This window comes from Haemaphysalis longicornis, unplaced genomic scaffold, assembly GCF_048455015.1.
Source record: "Haemaphysalis longicornis isolate Haplotype H1 unplaced genomic scaffold, Haemaphysalis longicornis Haplotype H1 scaffold_4, whole genome shotgun sequence".
In the NCBI taxonomy this organism is placed as follows: Eukaryota; Metazoa; Arthropoda; class Arachnida; order Ixodida; family Ixodidae; genus Haemaphysalis; species Haemaphysalis longicornis.
Genome location: NW_027526361.1, coordinates 36,326,462 through 36,348,410, shown reverse-complemented (window position 1 = coordinate 36,348,410; position 21,949 = coordinate 36,326,462). Strand labels below are relative to the sequence as shown.

Sequence of the window (21,949 nt, the reverse complement as noted above, 5' to 3'; positions counted from 1 at the left end):
TCGCCCACGTCGGAATACGTACCCCTCTCAAAGCGGCTGATCTTGCACGTTCGGCAGCACCGTCTCTCTCCGCGCGTGATTCGTCGCGCTTTCTGGCAACCATCCTCTATCGCGGCTGCTTCCCTCTCCAGGTGTGGTTTCTGATTTTCTGTGGGATTCTGCGTTCCTTACAACAATTTTCTGTACCTCATTCGTTCCGTGAAACCTAGAGATCAAGGGCATTAGCATTAAATGGTTCCAGGCTCTCTCCACACATGCTCGCGCTTGCTCAGCACAAGGATAGCTAGGGCCCGCGAGTCACCGGTTGATGTCATCACCATGCTTTTGAACACACAGTTGACGTACTTTTGACAAACGTCGAGGGGACTGCACCTACTATATATACCGACATTGTGTTCGTATAGCAATGTTTTTTTTTTTCTTCCAAACTTACACAAGAGGACCGTGAGAAATTAATTGAACATCTTTTCTCTTGCATTTTTTCTTTCGTTTTCCCATAATGTCCATTTTTTTGCGCGACCCCTGTGGCGCCTTTAGGCTAATATTTAGGCCAATAATATCTTTAAAAAATGTCCCACGAACAAAAGATGTGTGGAACTAGTTTGTGGCCCAAGGGCGTTTCCTTTTTATCTGGAAGCTAGTGGAGGGGCACGCACTGAAACTACCCTGGTATAACATCTTCTGCAATTTTCTCGTAAGACTTTCGTTGTAACTTAACTGGCATCAGTTGTAATTTTAAACCGATATACGAATGATGTTCCAGCACGCGCGCACACACACCCAGACATTTTAAGGCGTATTGACTACCAGCAAAGACAGTCAATCCCTAATAGCAACGTCTTGGGAACTCGCATCACTAGATTCCTAAAAATATTCGACGATGAAGTTTGAACATTTTCGAACGCCTACAGGGCTGCACCAGTTTCTTCCTTAAGCTCCCAAGCAGTTGACGTTCTCAGACATGCAAGTGTTTCTACTGTCCATGCAGGAAAAAAGTGCGGAGAGGAGGAACGTGAGAAAAAATTAAAAAAGTCACGAGCGCTGTTTGTCGTTTTCACCGCCCCTGTTTTCGCACAGCTTTTCCAGTATGTTCAGTTTAAACCCACAAGCCCAACTTAGTCCCTTAGTAAGTTCTTGCTGTCTTTGTATACGCTATAGTAGAAAATAAGCAGAGACTTGATGGGCGAGATGATGGGCTTCTTAGATGAAGACAGAGAGGACGACGGCGACGATGATGATGGTGATGACGATGGAGGCGTGCGAGAAAGGCCAACTGATGCAGGTCATTTCTTTTGATTGTCTCAATCTTTATTTCCATCCCAAAAGTACTAAATACACGCAACAGGAAGACAAGGCACATAGGTCATAGACTAGATATTCGCAAACAACTCCTTCGATCTCCGCTTTGAGCTTTGCCCGTTATTGAACACTGTATAGCCTTTTATCCATCGTGACACGCACGTTCGCTGCTACACGAAGCACCTCTAATATATCAATACAAGCGCTTGCGTGAGGACAGTGACCTAGCTGAGGCATTCTGGTGCAAGCAAGGCTTCACTCGCGTAACTTGCATTTCATTGTACTTCCTGAAAAGACCCTCTTAATTAAGGCACTTTTTATGTTGGAGGGTTATAAAACATATAGTACAAAGTATCATTGGCCGCTGCTGTTTGGCTTCCAGTACGAACACTGGCGGGTAGGATGTACTGTTTGCTGGGATGAGCGTTTGACGGGATGGGTGGTTTTTATAGGGCTGAAGGGATACGATATGGGCTAATGTTACGAACCCGGAAACATGTGTTTGTTTGCATTTTTTTGTACCTGGGGCACAATCACAACTTTAATGTTAGGTGGCCGAAATTGGTTTCCCGTGTATAGCGAGCTCTCCATATCACCTCAGGTATAAGTAATAACTGGTAAACATTATCACAAGCTTTGCAGCTTGTAATACCATTGTAATGTTACAGGCACGACCACGATGACGTACCATTATTTCTGCAAACCCAACCATTTTACTTTGTGCATGTAAAAAATGCAATTCTACGCACTTTGTAAGGCAACTTTGTGAAATTGGTATCACAGCAGGTCAATATAAAGAAAACGGGCTACGCGAAAATTCCGTGTCACGATAAGTAACTTTGTTATTTATGGGAGAGGAGGGCGGTTTCTTGAGCCAGACCAAAGAAATAACGCCCCGCAAACTTTCCATTTGCAGGTAGCTTTAAAAACCGCTCATGTTAAAGGTGCAGTGTTGACCGGTGTCGCTTTGGGCATTGTTTGCCGATGGCACTGTCACTGAATTCTGCTCTGATCTTCACGGCTAGTCTCTTCTATTGCACGTGACGGACGACGTTATGCCAATGTCTTGTCGGGAATGAGTTTATGTCATCGCTATTTTAAGTTAGCAAGATGCCGCATTTCCACCCGCTGGGTAAGTAGGAAGTGGGTGAAGTAGGTATCATAGCACGGAGCACTTCGTTTTGCTATCGTTTGTTGCTTAACCTAAACTAAGTAGGATGATCTCTTGTCTTGAAAAGTGTTAGTGCTTGGTCATGTGTGTTCCAGCAATGCCAGTCACAGAATTAAGAAAGACAGCTATGGCTACTTGATCCCGTTCTGGCGGGACGTTCCGTAAATTGTGCTAGCAAAATAAATGTATTCAATGACCACCTTGTCATAAACGTCTTCTGTACAGCATTCTGGGCGCAGGGGCACAAGTTTGGTCACACGTATAAGGACAAGGCACGTAGTAAGTTACTGGCGGGAACCACATTCGCTCGAGTCATTCACAGCAGTTGTATACAAGTCAAATATAAGGCACATGAAAGTCTTTCACATTTCAAAAATATAATGGGACGCGCTTGATGCAACTGCCTCCTGTTCATCTTGCGTGCACAAAGGAGAGCTCAACATTCTAGTGTTCATAATGAAGATTGACTCGCGACTCAACGCTTGGATTCGTTCTGTCGGAAAAAAAAAAACGCCATTGATCTTAGGTTAACTTCCTTGTTTTTGAGGAAACAAAGTGGTCGGCGTGTAAAGAATTTCTCGACTGCAATGAAAGCAGACATTTTACCTTCTTCACGGTCTTGGAGTGTACTTCGCAGTCTCTCACTGTGTTCACTGCTTGTGGGGCATTACACATTAACTGAGGTCAGCTGTTGTGACATTATCACCGGGAATGAATGAAAGTATAGATAACTCACACCACGGACAGCATTATGGGCACACAACATGATTATGTCCTATCAGCAGAAAAACTGGCGATAAATTGGCCTCATGCACCTCAGTTGACAGCAGCAAGACATGCGGTCTTTTGTCTACAGGGAATAAGTTCTACATGGTGTTACTTGAACAAAGGTTTCATGGCGCCTTCGAGCGGGAACTTGTGTCGTCAAAAGCGACAACTTCTCCAGCGAATGAAGAGAAGAAAACTATTCGCTAAAAAGGAAAATTAAACGAACTCTTGGTGTTGAAATGTAGTACCACTTCACACTTGGTATGATACAAGCCAGGCCACAGACACGCTTTGTGGGGGTTATCTGTGAGCACATCACCGCGCTTCTGGCATTCATCTTTGATTTGGAAGCACGTGACAGCGCCAGCAGTCCTTCACTCCAAGTAAGTGTCGAACACCACGCAAAGTCATTCAGGCGTTCATCCGAAAAATGCCACCGCTCCACAGCACACCGAGATCACGCCACTGTTGTGACTCCGCCGGGATTTTCACGGCCGAGGGAACCTAAGGCACAGTCGTGAGAGTTCGCTCCGCAGCTTGTCAGGCGCAGCCCGAGGCGTGTCGTCATGGCGTGAGCATGGAGGCTCCTTCGAGAAACTTCATGGCCGATAAGGAGGGTGGTAGGAACGCCTGCGCCGACTGCCGGTAGCGCATCATCATCTGGTCGAGCACGCCGAAGAGCAGCCGCGGAGGAGGCGGCGGTGTGGTCGGCGAGGCTCCGAGGTCGGGGTTTGAGCGCGAGCTGCCCTTGCTGTCTTCATTCGAGTCGAGGGTAGGCGACGTTGGCGGCTCGGCTTCGTAGTGGCTCGTCTTGGCCGAGAGCCCATTGCCGGCCAGGGTGCCGAGGCATGCTGGGCAGTAGCCCCGGGTCAGCAGGCGGCCGCCGCCGGTCGGGTAGGACTTGCCGCAGCCCGAGCACTTTTCCTGATGCTCTCCTGGGGGGAAGAAGCAGAACAAAAACTGGAAGTGAGTTATTTCGAACGCTACTTGGGAGCAAGTGGAAAACATAGGTACAGTAGGTGTTCTTTGAATTCTCCTGGAGTGGACTCTACAGACAACTATTGACCGCTTGTATTTTTAGCAAAAGTACCATTACGTAGGACTCGTAAAAAATATACAACGCGCAAGATTTGGAAATAATAACTTATGACACAAAGTATAAACGAGTGTAACTGTCGGTAGTGCTAACAATAGATACAACGGCTATAAAGGAGTTCCAATCGGCAGTTATAAGAGCCCGTGCAGTCCTTGCCGATCGGCGAATGTGATTGAGCGTTGTGAGCATGCATTTATTTTGCGGGAGCATAGAAAGCGCCTCTTGTCTGGTATGTATGCGCCACGAAGCCATTAGTGCGGGCCGGTTACGTAGCTGGCTCAAGCTGAGCCAATCTCATCATCAGGGCGTTGCAAAATTATGGTCATTAGGAGTCATTACGAAAACTAATTGATCCAGTAGGGAGATGATAACGTTAATGGGTTGTGATTAACTTGATTTCTGACACTTTCCTTTCGCTGCTACTAATCCTCCTCGTTTGCAGTTCCGGATGCCATCACTATAAAAAATGTTTAAGCTCTCGTTCATTTTTCAAAGCGCGTCATGTTTTATAACGTGCCCACCACTTCGGGGAGGCTTTGCGCAGATTTTACGAATTGACGATAGCGAGCAAATAAAAGCATCCCACTCAGAGGAAACCAGTCAAACTCGAAAGACCACGCCTCCTTCATGGAGACAATTCCGTCTTCCTTTTTTCTTTTTTCGGATGCTGCACTGCGCGTCGCGGAGAGAAAGAGAGCTGTGTGACGAGCAGAAGGCGACATTAGGGGCGTATCGGTCGTGCGGTACAGTGCAAAAGCCGACCATTAACCACGGCGAGTCCCGGCACGAGACCTGTTGAGAGCATCCGACAAAGACCTCTCAAACAACAGAACAGCGTCCGCACAAAGTTTAAAGGGAGCGCACCTCGAAGGAGCGCGCAGACGACCAACGCCCACGCGTTTGCCACGTGTGCGATCGGCCGCCCCTTGAGCTTTACTAACGCCCGAGGTGAACTGCTATGGCTTCCCGACCGAAGAAGTGGAAAGAGGACGAATAAACAAACATCGAGAAGGCGGGTACACGCGCACGCACAAAAGGTGGTTGAAATGCGCTTTAGGGGGTCCGTAGAAAATGAAACAAGGCTGCGCTCGTGCAGAACGTTGAGGAGAACATTTGCGAGCGACTGCCGTCTTTATCGCCATATAACGTGCACCCTATAAGGTGGCCGCTCCATGGGGGCAGAGAATTACACTGAACTCATACTCCATAGCGAAAAATCCCAGTTGCCTCCAGGGCGACAGAATGTGGGGATTGAAGCTGTGAGAATGACGGCCAGACAAAAGAAAGAAAAAAAAACCTTGGTTGATTTCTCTGTCATAGGAATCGGCAAAACACGAAAGTGAAATGTGCAGCGAAATCTGAAGCTGGGCATGATTTGCGGGTCGGCGGCTGTCTTGTGGGTGTGCTTGGCGAGCGACGTCCTGCTGACGGGTCGCTTCGGCAAAGGTGTACTTTCGTCATCTATTTCACGTCAACGAAATCTTGGTGTATACCAGCGTAAAACACTTTCGTGTTAAAATATAAAGCCCGAAAACGAATGTCCCTAAGTATAACATACTCTTTAGTACTAAAGGTTGCTTCACCGCAAGAAGACCCTGTGTGCAGGAGTGCATTCTTTACAGGCCGCTTGCTCCGTTGTACTGACGTCATTTCCATGACGGATATTACGTCGGTGAAATCTTTGTGTATCCGGGAATAAAACACTTCCATGTTTAAAAAAATGAAAAATGTGTTGGAAAAATTTTCCCACCTGCAAGTTTAAATCCGTTACGCCAGTGTGCTAAACCTCGCAGATGACAGCACTGCTATACACGCTGCTTTAATTACGAATTGAACAATATCTATTTCCGCCGTTCCTTAGCGTCGCATTCCGTCTGTTTAACAGAAACTTTTCCGTGTACAACGCAACGGCGACTTCGAGGGCTCAGCAGGCCGCGCTGCGCGCGAGAAATCGCGGTAAATTCAAACTTGCCGGTGAAACGTCGAGAACCGGCGCACGACCTCACCTAAGCGTGTCGCTCAAAGCACACAAACACGGCGGGCAAATCACCAGAGGACGAAAAGGAGAGCAAGAGAGACGGAACAGCAAGAGCAACAGAAATAACGACAAAAACAAAAACAAGGCGTGCCGGAGAAGCGAATGCGCGCGCTTACAGCTTGAAACTGCGCTCGCGTTCTTTTTCTTTTTTTTTTCGGACGCCGACAGGGCGGGCTGCGCTGGGAGTGTCGCATATGCGCGTGCGCCTCGGGAACCACGGTACGGCACGCTTCTCGAGCGGTTACACCCGCGACTAGATGGCAGAGCAGCCTAGGAAAAATTAAAGTGGAAGAGCAGTGCGGTGAGATGAAGGCGAAAGCAAGAAAATACGGACGGAGTCAAACAAAAGCGCGCCATTCCGCCGCCTTTCTTCCTCCCGAATGGCACACGGCCGCGCACTGCGCCCCTTTTGTGCTCGCTCGCTCGTCATGCGGGCATCCCTGGCGTGGCGTGCGCGTTTTACGCCCTCTCAATTTGTAATCCGTGCGCGCTCGCACAACGCGCGCGCCGCCACCGCCTCGCCGTCTGCGTGCCTTATCGCTTAGTAAGACGCACGTACTTTGCGTGCACGGGAGACGGCTGTCTGCTGCTGCCGTCGTCGCTGATCTGCAGTCTGGAAGCGCACGGGAGACCGCTATCCTGCTGCCGATAGGAGCTGGCGACAAGTGCGAATTGCACGCGCGCGCTGTACGGGCCGCAGTTTGTACGGAGATATATACCGTATTTTCGCGATTCTAAGCACCCCCCGATCTAAGCACCCTCCCCTACTATAGGGAAAAAAACTTGAAAAAAAAAACTATGGTTGATTTCTCTGTCATAGGAATCGGTAAAACATGGAAGTGAAATGTGCAGCGAAATCTGCAGCTGGGCCTGATTTGCGTTCAGGCGGCTGTCTTGTGTGTGTGCTTGGCGAGCGACGTACTGCTGCCGGGTAGCTTCTGCAAAGGTGTACTGGCGTCATTTCCGTGACGGATATGACGTCAGTGATATTTTAGTGTATACCGGCATAAAACACTGTCGTGGTAAAATATAAAACCCGAAAATGAACAACCTTATGTAACGTACTCTTTAGTACTAAAGTTTGCTTCCCCGCAAATAGACCCTCTGTGCTGGGGCGCACCATTTACAGGCCGCTTGCTCCGCTGTACTGGCGTCACTTCCGTGACGGATATGATGTCAGCGAAATCTTTTGCATGCGAAAAAGTTTGCATGCGAATCTAAGCACCCCCTGTTCTAAGCAACCATCGCAAGGTGGATTTGAGACGCGTGGAAGCAGGCCCGAGTTGACGTTGCGGCCAAGTCATTTATGATGTTTTCAATTACAAACCACTTCAACGGAACAGAAGAGGACCTGTTGGGGCTGCTGAGAGCGGCTGCCCAATCGCCACAACGGGCTCGAATGGTAGTGAGGGTTGCTGAGGATCAGACGTAAGCGGTCTGTTCTCTGTCTGTGCCTATTTTTTTTTAAATGTTTGCCAAATAGAACTTTATTTCTTGCGTTCGTCTCGCCGAGATACGCCCTGGAAAAATATGGCAAGGCAACGGGGGGGGGGGGGGGGGGGGGGGTAATTTAGGTTTTTCGAATCTAAGCACCCCCTGCATTTGGGAATCCCGATCTTGAAAAAAAGGGGGTGCTTAGGATCAAGTAAATACGGTTTATTATAGCTGGCTAGAGCTCATAGACGCGTACATGGGGAGCTTAACCCGGTGAGAAGATGGAAAATGTTGGGAAGGTTGTGGGAATGCCGTACGCAGTTCTTCGCAAAGGTACAATATAAATGCCTTTCTTAAGACGTTTTAGAAACAAAAAATTGTTCCAGTATCGTGCAAAAATGAATCTGATGCAGATGAGAAAATTCTAACACCGAAAGAAAGCAGATATTTACAGGAAATCATTCAAACCTGATCCGACGTGCAGTTGTCGTGTGGATATGCGATTATGATGATTCCCCGAGGACACGTAATCGAGTAAGTACGTCCTGCAGTTGTCGCTTTACAACGAGAAAGAACATTAATCTCGGGTGTGGGCTTGTGCAGTGTGCGCATCCGTGAGTAATGAACCCCATGTTGAACTATTGGCAGCTGTCGCTGTAAAATGGATAGCGTACACAACTTAGGCTCGAAATCTTAATGGTATCCGCAGCTCTTTAACAAGTCCTCTTCGGTATTGTCAACGGCAACGAACTTCACTCAAACCTTCCCTCAAACTTCACTCAAGTACTCTGCTTCCAAAAACCCAGATATATTTAAGGGAAGCAGAGACGTTGCGCAATAAATTTACGAAAGTGATGTGTGGTCTTGTCGTGGCAGTTTTGTTTTTCCTGTGTATACCTGGGACCTGCATTTGCACATTGAATGCAGCTACCGTTTCCTCTTCTGCCCACGTACCCTCCGCCGCCCTCCCCGTTGAACGCACATTCGACTAACGTTCTACTGCCGGTTTCGCTTCGCTAAGTGAGCAACGTCCAGAACGATCACCAAGGTTTTATCTTGTACTTAAGTTCTCGGCTGAACACCTAGTATGCCTACTATAACAGACATCCCAAATCTTCACCGGAACAGGGCAAGATAACAGTCGAGTTCGTGCGCATCGCATTAAAGAAATAAAATCACTAATTTCGAACGCCTACGCAAGTGGTCAACCATCCGGTGTGTGGCGCACGGCAGCAGAGTGGGCATAACTTGAAATGACGCTCAAATTTCGTCTGTTTTTTGTCTTTTAAAGGGTATTTTGTGCTCCTCTTATGGCCTCCTTCTTTTTCGAAATTTGGTGGTTCCGTTTTTGAACTCAACGTTCCAACAAGAAATCTACCGTGGGCAACTGGTCATCAGTGGTGCATTAGCACAATCAGGCCGAGACGACGCAGCTCTATCTGAGAGCATTAATTTCCATTGATACCAGCTGCGGATCGAACACTATGCCGAAGGCGAACAACAAATAATAAGCGACAAATCAAAGACGGAAGCGGCAGGAACAGCGCACCCTAACATTACCGACAAACGCGGTTCCGTATACACCGTATCGCGAATAGCTCACCGCAGAATGAGACGCCTACATCAAGCTACCTACTCGCTCCAAATAAAGACGGCAACAAACCGCCAACCAACTCCCAAGCCATAAAAATCCGCTTTGATGGCTACCTAAGTTCCGCGCCGTGAGAGCTATGGACTTGGGGTAACCGAGCTGGGACCGCCGAAAAGTGATCCACCGACAAGCGCAATCAACAAGACGCGAGAAGAGCGGAAAAAAAGCAAACGGAAGACAAAGGGTCACGCAAAATGCAAATTGCGAATGATGAAGACCCGGCCAGTCGCAAGCGGTGACCGCCACGCGTTATCGCGTTCGACACCGGCGCTGCCCCGGACACATCTCCGGTTTCTTTAGTGTGGGCGAGTGGCCAGTCCTCCCAGCCGGAATACAAATGGCCCCCGTTCACGCTGCGGAACCTCGGTGTCGTACCAGCGCGGCAGATTCACTCGGAAGCCCCGGAAGGGGCCACTGGCCTCGGTTGTCTCGCGGCAAAATCACGCCCGTTCGTGAGCACAGCCGCACCACCGCCTTTGTGTGATCCGCCTCAACGAACAGCTCGTCTCTGAAGAGAGCGGCGAAGCAAATCAAAACCGAAAGCAAGCCGAATTATTGAGCGAGTTGCAGCCGCAGGCGGGACTGCGCGCAAGTGTCTTGAACTTGCCTTCTATACGGGCGCTTCCTAGGAAACAAACGATGCCTGAGCAGAACGGGTTGTCGATTGCTCCACGCGGCAATTAGCTGTCGGCGAGCGAAAAAGTGCTTCCTTGTGTTTCCCGCCCAGGGCAAGAGAGTCTTGTCGCTGTGCCGTGCGGAGGACGCCTTTCTTCTTCTTAGTAGCGGCAGCTTCGAAGGGGTTCTTATTGCGGGCTTTGAACGAGGACCGCCACCGAAACGCGGGCACGCTGACGTACTCAGTACACCACAAACAAGCAGCTGATCGGTGTTCTTGTGTGAAAATGAGAGCCGGGAATATTGCCGTTAAAAGCATTCAACTCTTACGAGTAACTGCACTATCTAAATGGTGTAAGTGATGTTGAACAGTTCATACAATGAGGAGTGTTAATGACGTTTTCAGAGCTTCCGCTACATAAATTAGACAAAGGAAGGTCTGTATATTTCGCCAAAAAGGGTTGGAGGAAAATTGAGATTTCGGTATATTTGAAAACAACTGCCGTAGAGTGTTAAACCAAACATTGGGTATTTTGCTAGTTATGTAAGAACAAAACAAAGGTGGATAATGTAAGGGCAGGACGGGTAAGCAGGAATTAACCATCTCCAGGTTGTCTTCTTATGGTCTACCATCCTTTAGAACATTTATTTCATGCGACCCCCCCCCCTCTTTCTAAATATGAAAGCATTAAACTGCAAATTAAGCGAAGCCGGCGTCTGGAGTCATCCGTCGTCTCTGTAACCCCTCCTCACGCTTAGGAGGAGTGGGCGTTTATATGTCCTAAGACATAATATGATATCGCTGACTTCAATCAAGAGACCCTCCCCCCCCCCCCCTCCCCAATTATTTGACTCCATTCCATGCAGATGGCGTAGGAGGCTTTAATTTTTGTATTGTGCCCGACGCATAAAGTTTTAACGTCCAGTGTTCAAGGCATAAACATATTATGATGACTAAAAATTCAAAAGCAACCTTAGATCAGAGCAGAAGGAAGCTGTGTCCGTTCCCTAAGCTGCTTCAAATACAGTACCGAACAAATCTGCCATCGGAAACGCCGAGTATAGTGATACATAGGGCTCGTAGAGCCCCAAAATGATCACTCCGCGCAAGGAGTGAGCAAGACGTGAGCGCCGTGAGTAATCGTCGGTCCCCATTTCCATCGAAAAAACCCTGGCGCACACCCACCCTGAAACAACGAGTCCCCAGTACGGCAACCGTTGAGCGTGACGTCGCCGGACCCATTTTCGTGGCGCACCGCGGGGTCCGGCATTAAGCCTCGGCTGCGGGAGTCGGTGTTGGTCCCACGCCGAGAGATTCGGAGGTGAGTAGCGCAGGGCTGATAGAGTCTTTCTTACGAAATGTGATCGATCACCGGGGCTACCCGCGTCTCTCCGGTGGCGCTCCTGGAACCGCGAGGGCACGAAAACGTACACATGCGCGAAACGGGGTACTCCTGCGGGATGGGCGTGGCCGTGCGGACGACTCTGCCCGGGATGACGCCGGCCCGTGCCCGGTATGCTCGCTCGCGGCGAGAAAGCCGCGCTGACCGGTGCGGGCCGTATTTATGGCCTACTTTCTGGCCTATCTATGCATGCGCACGGACACGCGGCAGTCTTCGGCGCCTTTATCAATCCTCGTCGCCTGTGAGCCGTGAGATCCTGCCCCGCTTTTTATAGCTGCGTCCGTGGACACCAGGGCTGCTCTCTCTCGACGTCATCCAGAAGACACCTGTTTTATAGTCGTTCGTATTATATGACGTTCGCTACCGTCCGGCTTCTTCATTTGCGGACCAACCTTTTTGTTTGGCGCGGTTGTGAGAGGAAATAACGAAAGGCGTAAAACCTAGCACTTGGCTCTAACCATGCACGATTGAGGCGGAAGGTTTGAGTTCAGTTTTAATTGGCGCCGCAACCGGAGCCAACAGATGTTGTCAGGGCGTTGAGGTGAGCGTGGGCAGGAGTTCATAAACTATGGGCGATAAGAATTAGGCAGTAACCTGTCGGGTGGATACGTGGCGGACCTAAATCTCGGTAGCGATAATTCCTTTGCCGCTCGTGGTCGTTTCGCTGGAAACCATGAGGCACGCAGTGGGAGAGCCAAGTCTGTTCCCAGACATGACAATGTTATGCCTCAACTCTCGAAAGCCGTAAAAGCAGCTCACGACAAAAACAGTGCCAAAATATGGCCGCATACGGCATAAAGGACTCACGGAGACGGTAAAACTAGTGCCGGAAGTGGCGATCGACTATCTCACCTCGCTAGGTAGTGTTGGTGCATACACTCAGTCGTTAACCCTGTTAAAGTGCGCGCAGTTGATCGCCTCAATACTGCGGCCAATTATTATTGTTGGTGCTGATTGTCGGGCTCTAGCATAACCGGACATTCTAGGCGCAGTACTTGATGTTCTCAGGCGTTTCATCTTTGTGGCCGAACTATGCAGAAAAAGTCCCACTAGGAGGACTTCATAGACGTAAATCTTGTAACATAATTGTTTTAGACAGAATAGGAAAGGGGAAACGGTTTGTGGAATAAAATAGCTTTAAGAGAGCCTAGAAGGATTGACCCCAGGACGCGAAGGCTGTTTTTCAGGTCGAGGCGGAAAACAAAAACGCTCATCTGTACAAAATTTCGATGCACATTAAAGAACCTCAGGCGGCCTGAATAATTCAGACGCCCTCCTCCAAAGCGGTTGTTACTCGCAAGGTATAGCTTGGTACGCGTACAACTTCGTACTCAACAACGTGAAAATTTGCGCGAGCTGTTCATGCGTGTTGAACCACAGTGCAGGCAGTCGCGACAATGACGAAAGGATAAGCAGCGTTTTGTCACCCTTGTCTCGACATCTTGTGGTGTAGTTCACGAATCTCTTGCTTCAAATAAGGGCACATTCCTGACTTCCGTTTTATCATGATTCCGCCCGGACATGTACTTCTACCGGCCGAATAGTTTTACATAAATTTGGTACTTAGTTTTGGTGCTAATTACAGCGTAACATCTCCTATAGCTGTCGTAAATTTTCAAAAATACCCGCCCAGGTGGCTCAGTGGCTATGTTCCTGCGCTGCTGAGGCCAAGGACGCGGGTTTGATCCCGGCCGCCGTGGGTAATTTTCACGTGGAGGCGAAAAGCGAAAACGTCCGTGAGTGGAGATTTTGCCGCACGCTTAGGGGTCCGGATCGATTCCGCCCCAAGTGGTCCGAATCAATCTGTACCCCTCGACTACGGTGCGCCCCATACCCAGGTATAGCTTCGGCGCGGTAAACACCGTAATTTAACCAGTAAATCAAAACTTTAAAAAATTCTGCTCGGCTGTTAAGCGTTTTCTTATTGTTTTGTGGAAGCAGCGTCCACGCCTAACGCCGCTGGTATTATCCTTCGTATCTTTCATACTTATTTCATACGAGGAGGCAAGATTACCGGCGTTCTCTAAGCCTGCACATTTAGGGCACAGGTGAGCGACTCGTGCGTGCGGAGGAGGTCGGCTGGGCCTGCGCAATGACACAGTCCGGGAGGCGACCTGCCTGCGCCTTGGGCGACCCTTTGGATCGAGGCAGGAACCCGACAGGGCAGCAATTGACCGGTTGCCGGAAGGCGTTCGTCCATTACCGGACGCGAGACAGGGTCATTACATATAGCGCATCGGCTGCACTCTGGAATGCAGCGACGAGTATACAGCCGCCCTAAATAGGTAATGGCTGCTAGCTGCACATGACGCTCGACGAAACAATTTTCCTCCGCCATGGCGCCCTTCCCTTCTTTCTTTTTTCGTGTTACAAATGTGGACTTGCGCGAATCACGTCTGGACGACCTCGCATCCGCAATGCGCAACTCCTTAATTGAGCTTCGTTGCCGTATGACCTGACAGATAAATACCGCGAGAATCGTATTTTCTTTGTGTCTGAATCAAGCGGCTGCTTTAGTGTCAAGATTTTCCTAGAATGGTGGAAACATTCTCTGGATGCTTCTCAGATATTGCTGTTCTTCTCTGACTCCTATTCTGCTCCTGGGATCGCTTCTCGTCCAGTTACGCGTCCACCTCGTTTCACATGTACACCTCTCCAGACATTTAAATTCGTCCAAATGAACAGCATGTCAGCCCACAAAGACGCAGGAGCAAGACGACATTCGTATATACCCATTTAGCTTAGCTCGAAAGCACCGCTACACTCTATTCCGCCCATCGAAGGTTGGGTCTTACGGAACAGTTTGCGAATGGTAACTGGTTTACTTAGAACAGTTGTTTGTGAGTAATTATTCGCAAATGTGTTTTTGTGCGACAAATGAGTAAATGTAAAGACGTTAATGTTGTTAACATAAAAAATAACACTGGCAACCACCTTGCTTGGTGTGGCAATAAGATGTAGTTTGCTCTGTTAATAGCCAGAATCTGTGCGCACCTCTACAGCCATTCTGTGATATAAGAGAAATGAAAATAGATTCTGTACGTATTTCTTAATCTTCCGTCCGAACGGTTGCTACACGAGTTCGATTTTCCCTGAAGTAGCTGATTAACGGCAAGTGATGCAATATATTAAAAAAGACTAGCCAATTAGAAATTAGGACGCTTCAAATGTCACTGAAAATTGATGAGCGCTCATTATACACCCTCTCATACAGGTTCGCCTGCTCGCTCAATCTTCGTTTTGGACAATTAATCCACCAAAGCCCGTCCAGATAGATGGCGTCGTGTGGCTCTAACTGCCGTTTCTTGTTCGAGTTTCTTCTTAATTGCCCAAGTATTCGGCTGGAAATATTGCTTTGTAACTTTCTCAGCACCACACACACACACAAAATAAATGCCTGTCCAAAAATAAAGTTCCAGACATCACGCTGGCTTTAGCCGCAAACACGATACGCCTGTGCTCGATTGAGCGCGCAGGACACAGAGCATCGTTCGGTGTGCCGACGATTTCTTGTATTTTATTTTTCTGTAGCTAATTACGCGTCCCCAGCGCTTAAACCTGTTTATGCCCTTGAATTTCCACCCATAATCTCGGACGGAATCAAAATGGCCATGATCATTAGAGACAACTAATACAGAATCTCTTGCCAACACATAAATAAACTAGGTCAACGTGCTATCCTGCTCGAAGAAGTCGGACTTCTTTTCGGTACGGTAAGCGCCGTCACACGGTTTCGGTATTTATCGCGTTCGCAACCAGCTTGTAATTGCGCTCTTATGGTGTCCGCTATAAAGCACGGCCGATCCGCAAGTACGCACCAGCGTGTAATAGGGGACACATCTGCGGCGTTAGCAATTAGCACCCGCCGCTAATGAATGGAGATGATAATAAAGCAAGAGGGAAAGAGAATGCCGTGGCATGGCCGTTTTCTAGTGCAATGTAAGCAATCAAAGGCAAGCGAGTGCTCGGCTCTCAAGGAAGCGGATAGCCTCTGGAGAACCACGCATTCGGGACGTCCTGAGTGGTGCTTCCGTATGTGCACATGCAAAGCCGCAGGCCACACTGGCCCCCATGAGCTGTATAGACTAGCGACCACCATTTCTGCGGCGTTTGCCTATACTGATTAGAGTATACGGATCGTAGAGATACGTGCCGGCGCCTAAATGACGCGTGGGCACGGAAAACTATCGTGAGAGATGTCGCGTGGTTCGCACTGCAGTGTCATTATAGAAGCGACGTCGCTGGTTGAGACAGTAATAGCAGGAGGAATATATGCCGAGGGATAAACGAGTCTTGCTTCCAGAAATCAGCTTGGCGGTGAAGAGCGTATACGAATCCATAACACAGTGCATGTACGGTGTATGATACAGTGCGAGCAATGCATCTCTAGCGCGAGCTGTTACACAAAGAGTCATTACGCTGCTTCTCACCAAGATATCGTTCAGTGGTTTGGCAATAAGCGAGCATCTTGTGTTAGGTTCTTTCCGCGCACACTAAGGATCCTCAGGTGGTCAAAATTGATCTGGAGCCCTCACCTACAGCGCACCTCATCGCTTGCGTAGCGTCGGCACGTTAAACCTCATAATCAATCAATCATCAATCACCTTGTGTTAAAGAATACACTTGTGAGGGGAAGGCTCAGGTGAGACCAAGAGATAGAATTTAGACATAAAATGTGAATCGTGGACTCAACAGGTTGACGAAACTAATGACGAAATAAACTCCAAGGGACAAGGTGACCGCCAGTGGGAGAAGAAAGGTTGAGGGAAGAGATAAGACGCAGCTACGGACAAAGAGTTGATTCGAGGTTGATGGCGATTTCAATGGTGTCCTATCATTCTACAAAGCCTCTTCATTCACTGGACATGCACTCCTTTACATGACGATGATGATGCTTATGTAAACTTGGGATTTTACCTGACACTGGCAAATATGAAGGCTTCATGCACAGCTGTTTTTGCACTTGTTTGTGGTTGCGCTGTTAAAGTTTTGAATCTCGCTCATTTGTTTTATGGACAGCATCATGCCCATGCCCTTTCTACCGACTCTCGACCGCCATTACATCCTTCCAGGTGCAGGTCCGTACGACTGCTCAAGCCCAAAGAGCAAAACAGCGAAGCGAAATAAATCTATGAGCTCACAAAACAATGCGCCCCTAGGCCAAGCGAAAACTAACAAGCCTCAGAAAATCCCCAGGAAGCTCGGCTCTCGGGAAGGCCCTAAGCAAAGTGCGCTCGGGCGGACGTCACTTAACAGCGCCCTTGCGTCGGCCGGCCTCTTGCTCCAAACCACAGCCAAGAGAGATAACGCGCGCAATTCGAAAAAGTATGCGCACATGTCGCAAAACGCCCTTGAGCCAGCCGCGCGCGGGCTTTACAGGCGTGGAAGACTATTGCGTTTATGGCTGCGGCAGCGGGCAACCAGCAGCAGCGAGCCCAAATCGAGCCTCGGCGCGGCATATGATTCGCGCGGAAACCTTCCAAATTGGCCGAGGTGACACATCGCATGGACGCGTGGCGACGCCTCGAATCGTCCGCGCCTTCGCTGCCTCTGGTCATTTTTATCGTCCCCTTCTGATCGCCGATTCAAGGCCCTCATTAGATGAGCGCGATACACAGCTGCACCCGACGCGCCACCGCCCGCGTCTTTTGCTTCCTCCTCTTGTATACTGTTCTACGCTCGCATCCCCTCAACCCCCTTCCCTTTCTGATCAACGCTGCAAGACGGTGTTCGCTCGGGAATCCTCGGGGTATCCCGACACACCAGCCCCGCGTGGGCCTGGTCTCGATCTTATCGGCTGCATTTTTTTTTCTTTCCAAAACTATACGACGACCGACTGCCACGACGTCGTCGCTCACGCCACGAGTCGTCCGCGTCGCGTATCCAATCTGCGCCACTGGCGGTATCCAGCTTTTCGGTCGCGCCATAGCCTGGTCAGCGCCTTTTCCGCGCTTGAGCGAACAGGCTGTTTCCTTCGCCAGTAATTGAGCGCCGCGTCTATTTGGCGGCGATGGCGGAACGAGATAGTGACGGCTGGGTTTCCACGCCGACTGTGCGAGCAAGTTTGTGCGGAGATGTGTGTGTATACATACACCACGCCCGGCCGTGCGAGCGACTGTGCAAATGAGCGGATATACCGGCTAGACCTCTGCGCTCACGGCTGAGTAGTTCTTGGAGAGACGAAGAATCCCGTCTGGCCGACGGCCAAGCAGCGTGCGTTAGTAAACAGATAGTTCGGACTTGAGAAAATTGGGATGTGTACATGATCTTTTGTTGCATCATGAGAAGAGCTCGGTAGCACACGCTTGCGAGAACTAGTGTAGCATTATTCTCCAACGCGGCTAAGTACTTAAGCACTTAGCACGAGCTCTTGCTTCTTTAAGGTTGCCTCACTGCACGAGTTTTTGTTAGGGTGAGCCTTCGAAGTAGCGGTCATCGCCAATGCAAGCCCAATGGGATAATTGCGTCGTAGTAAACTCGGTATTCAAGTGTCTTTATGGTTACATGGTGCTATTCGTCAGCGACATGTGCATGTGATGCTGACGTAGCGTCACGGGCATAGCACTCTAACCGTCGTCAAAGCCCACGCTTTGACGAAACTTCACCGCTTCCTTTCTGCACCGATCTATTGGTTATTCAAAGGTAAATGCGTGACCAGCTTGACTCGATTGAACGCAGCTCGAATTAGTCGCATGCATCAGAAGCAAAGTGAGTTCTCCGTCGGGTAGTATAAATTATTCTCCCTTATCTACAAAATGCGCCGGATGACGCCAGTGAGAGGTTGTGTCACCCTGCTTAACCTTATATTTTCCCGTAACACAAGCGCAGGTCTTATGCCTAACATGTTGAATATTTTTGTGTTATTCGGTAATGGTAGTATTCCACGTTCGCTCACTGCTACCCCCCATAACGCTCTTCGCCGCCCTGTCTCACTCCTCTCTTGATGAATATGCAGTTCAAATTTCCCGCCTTGCCTGAAACTGCACCAGCGGGAGTTCTCTTCTTTTTGTTCTTGCTTTAATTTCGTATGCTCGAGCTGCTTTGCGCAATTTAGAATGCGTAATTGTTTTCGTGTGGGGCTGGGGCCTTTCTGCGTCATTTCGAACGCGCCATTCTTTTCTTCGCGGCTAGGGCCTTTCTGCGTCATTTCGAACACGCCATTTTTTTCTTGCGCGGCCGCTTTTTTTTTCTTACTATCATAAAAACCAACCGAACGAGCGTTCCTAACTAAATGAACGCGGGGGCTGCCGGTTATATACACATATTTTGCCTGAAATGCACCTGCAGTTTTCTTTGGGCGAAAGAACGGGAAATGTATGACAAGCGCCCGTGGTTCAGGAGGTTTGAACGGTTATGACTATTTAAACCACGTGGTTTTCGAAGCCTCAGCCTGACTCCCCGACGGCGGTACACCAGGCTCTACTTGGGTCCGTTATCTCGCTGCGCCGCCTGATTCCGGCAGACGCTTGACGTCGACCGTTAGCAAGCTACGACGACAAGGCGAGTCCATAAAGTGCTCTGCACTTTAAAAATCTCAGCTCAGGATGACTAAGAAACAACAAAAGTACCCGAGGACTTCAGTAGGCAACACCACAGGAACAACCACGCTGTACGGGAAACGTCAAATTTCACTGTCGTCCCCTAAAAATGACAGGATAAAACAGAGAAGGCGTCGCAAAGATTCGGAGCCACGGCGTCGCGTCCATGTACGACGCGAATCGGGGTGTAATCTGGTGCACAGTTGTACGCACAACCCGACGAGACGGCGTGCTGCCCCACCCTTGCTTTTAGCCCGTGTCCGCTATAAGTAGGCCGCAGCAGCAGCCGCAGAGATACAAGTCAGTCGCGTGGATTCTAGGCAGGCACAGCATAGCACATACACAGCAGCCACGGCTGGTGCACGGCGGTGGGAAAAGTCACCTCTCCCTGAACGCCGCAGGACAGAGTGCTTTGTACGCGTGTGCGTGTACGCGCCTATCGCTCCGGGCAGATAGGCACGCACGCGTATAACCACGTATATACACACTGAGTGGGGCGTGTACGGGAGCCGACGCCGTACATATTGGTTGGGTTCGGCTCTTCTCTTTCTGTTTTTCCGCGCCTTATATTTCGGATCCGCGTTCGAATCGGGTGCTGCCTAGGGCGACGTGATTCCGCGAAGCCGATTGGGAACGGTGTCGTCGTCGTCGTCTTCATCCGGCCCTCGACGATTAGCCTAACGTGAGCCTAGTATGAGGAGAAGCAGTGCGCGCGAGGATTGAGGACTGTTCTGGTGCGAAGTCAATCGCCCTGTTTTGTAAGCCGAATGATGTGCAGCAGAATCTCGCTGGGCGGAAATGGCCAAAACGGAACAATGTTCTCGGAGTCATTTTCTTTATTGACACCTTACGAAAATAGTTTCGTCAAACGGAACGGGTACATTTGTTGTTTTTCTCCGCATAAGTGAGACGCTAAACGGAACACTGCACGTGTTACTACGCGAAACGCTTCACGGAACACAAGCGGAAAAAAAATGGAAACGATACAAACAACGAAGCAAGATGTCCGAATGGGCCAACTGAAAGGATGAGGTCAAGCTTGGTGACTAATATGTCGTTGCGAGCTTGTGGCGTTGGGAATAAAAAATAACTACAAGCGACCCGTGAGGATCTCGCTTTTAAACCGACTTCGTGACACGTCGAAAGAATCCGGTATAAAAACAAGAGTCCTTGCGAGCTCTCGATGTCGCCAATGGGTCCTTCTCGTCGTGCGATAAATAAGTGCGAAAGAACAGACTATCGGGATCACACGCCTCTTGCCTACTTTAAGACCCCTTTTGATGTGCCGTAAATGTCAGCAGGGTGTCGCATGCACGCACGGAGACATTTGCCAAGCTGACGCTGTTGCTTTTACACCGACGAGGGTCGCCGTCGGGCTGCCAGCCTGCTCTCTAGGTGTGTTCGTTCCGATAAACTTGGTGCTTCTCCGCGTTACTCATTTCTGTTTCTTTGTAATTCTTTCCGTAAACTTTCTGTCCCATCCTGGAAACCTCGTAAAACGTCAGGTGAACTACCTTCTTGTACATCGAAAGTCCTCGTCACACCCGGCTGAATGACCGCTGGATGGCTCTGAACGTTTCAAAGAAAACTTTCACCGGCGTCTGTAATGTTGTGCTGCCAGTGAAGCGTGAAAGCACTGCTCTGCGGAAAGCACCGGCCCACTGAATGTATTTCTTTCTTCCTTGCTCTGATCCTTCATTGCGGCTGTTTTTATTTTCTCGGGCACGTTTCTAGCTCCGGGTGCCGTGTTGGAAACTGACAAATAAGCTTTAATCTTCGGAAATGTGTTTTTTTTTATTTGTTTTAAACTCACTTTATAGAACAGCCCACCTGTAGGGTATGCGAGCCATTAAAGTGCTCCTCTTACAAATAACGCTGACAATTGCTTGGTAAAATATTCATAGACGGCATTGTGAGGCTGTCCTGTGATTACCATTTGTCTAACAAATTCTCTTTTCTGAAGCTGGCTTTCTCTCGCAGAGTGTGTGCTTCCAGCGAAGCGTGCTTTACACGCATGCTTTACAAGAGTGCCCTGAATCAGAGCGGGCGTGAAACGTGGTAGGTACGGCTGCCACTGTCAAATGTTTGACGCGCGTGCAGATGGACCGTATCGTACTTTAGGCGTAAAATATTCTTGTACAGCCTTCGGCTGCAGGCGGACCTGGGTAGCCCTGTTTTTTTTTTTTTCTTACACTTTAGGCCAGAATACTCAGAAATCACCCTTTTTATACTGAATATTTTCTTGTGGTCCGGGCCCAGCGCGTGCAAACAAAGAGAGAGATATAAAGAGGTGCCGTTCTACAGGCGTTTGTGGCTGTTATCCACACCTCCTTGGATTCCTTTTCTAATTTGTTGGTTCTGCCGGCTCAACTCCTGTTTTCACCTCTGACCCACTTGTGCGTCGCGTTATATGAAGACTTTAAACAGCCCGCGCTAAGTTGTTCAATGTTCCAGCTTAATGTCACATGTCTTTTTGCAGCCCTTCCAGAGACAGTCGACAACAGCTTGCGTGCCTTCCAATTCATCGCGAAGTTGTGACAGCCTCTACGCGGGCGTGACATAAATGCACGCCTCTAAGTGGGAGCGTCGTTTCTTACCTTCGTGGGTTTTCAGGTGTGCTCGCAAATTGCAGGCCAAGGCGAACCTCTTTTGGCAGTACTCGCATATGTGAGGCTTATCCCCTGCGCCAAGCAAAAAGCGGAAAAGGGAGGTTACAAAAAAAAAAAAAAGTCCGGAAAACCTCAAGCGGCAAAGGTAGGAGAGCGAAAAAAACATTCCCGGCCATGTCACATACATAGTTCGCGAGAGTCACTTAAAAGTTTTTATAGAACTCAGTGCTCATTGCGTAATCTAATATTTCGGAACCATGGCGCTGATGGAGAGGCTGGCCTCTCCAGCCTTCAGTTCAGATAACTATTTTGCCCCCTCTCTTTTGG

At 49.2% G+C, this 21,949-nt stretch overlaps 1 protein-coding gene across 2 annotated transcripts in view; it reads right to left on the bottom strand.

The window, feature by feature from the left end:
• Positions 1-1,286: 1,286 nt before the first annotated feature.
• Positions 1,287-21,949, bottom strand: part of LOC144178501 (uncharacterized) — a 107,379-nt gene continuing 86,716 nt past the window's right edge. Inside the window, exons 7-8 of one of the 2 annotated variants that reach the window (XM_077706413.1) lie at positions 21,611-21,694; positions 1,287-4,173 (exon numbers count right to left, since the gene is read on the bottom strand). In XM_077706413.1, coding sequence (XP_077562539.1) covers positions 3,803-4,173; positions 21,611-21,694 — 455 coding nt within the window. In that variant the 3' untranslated portion in view covers positions 1,287-3,802. The remainder of the gene's footprint in view (positions 4,174-21,610; positions 21,695-21,949) is intronic. The other variant, XM_077706414.1, reaches the window with a different exon arrangement.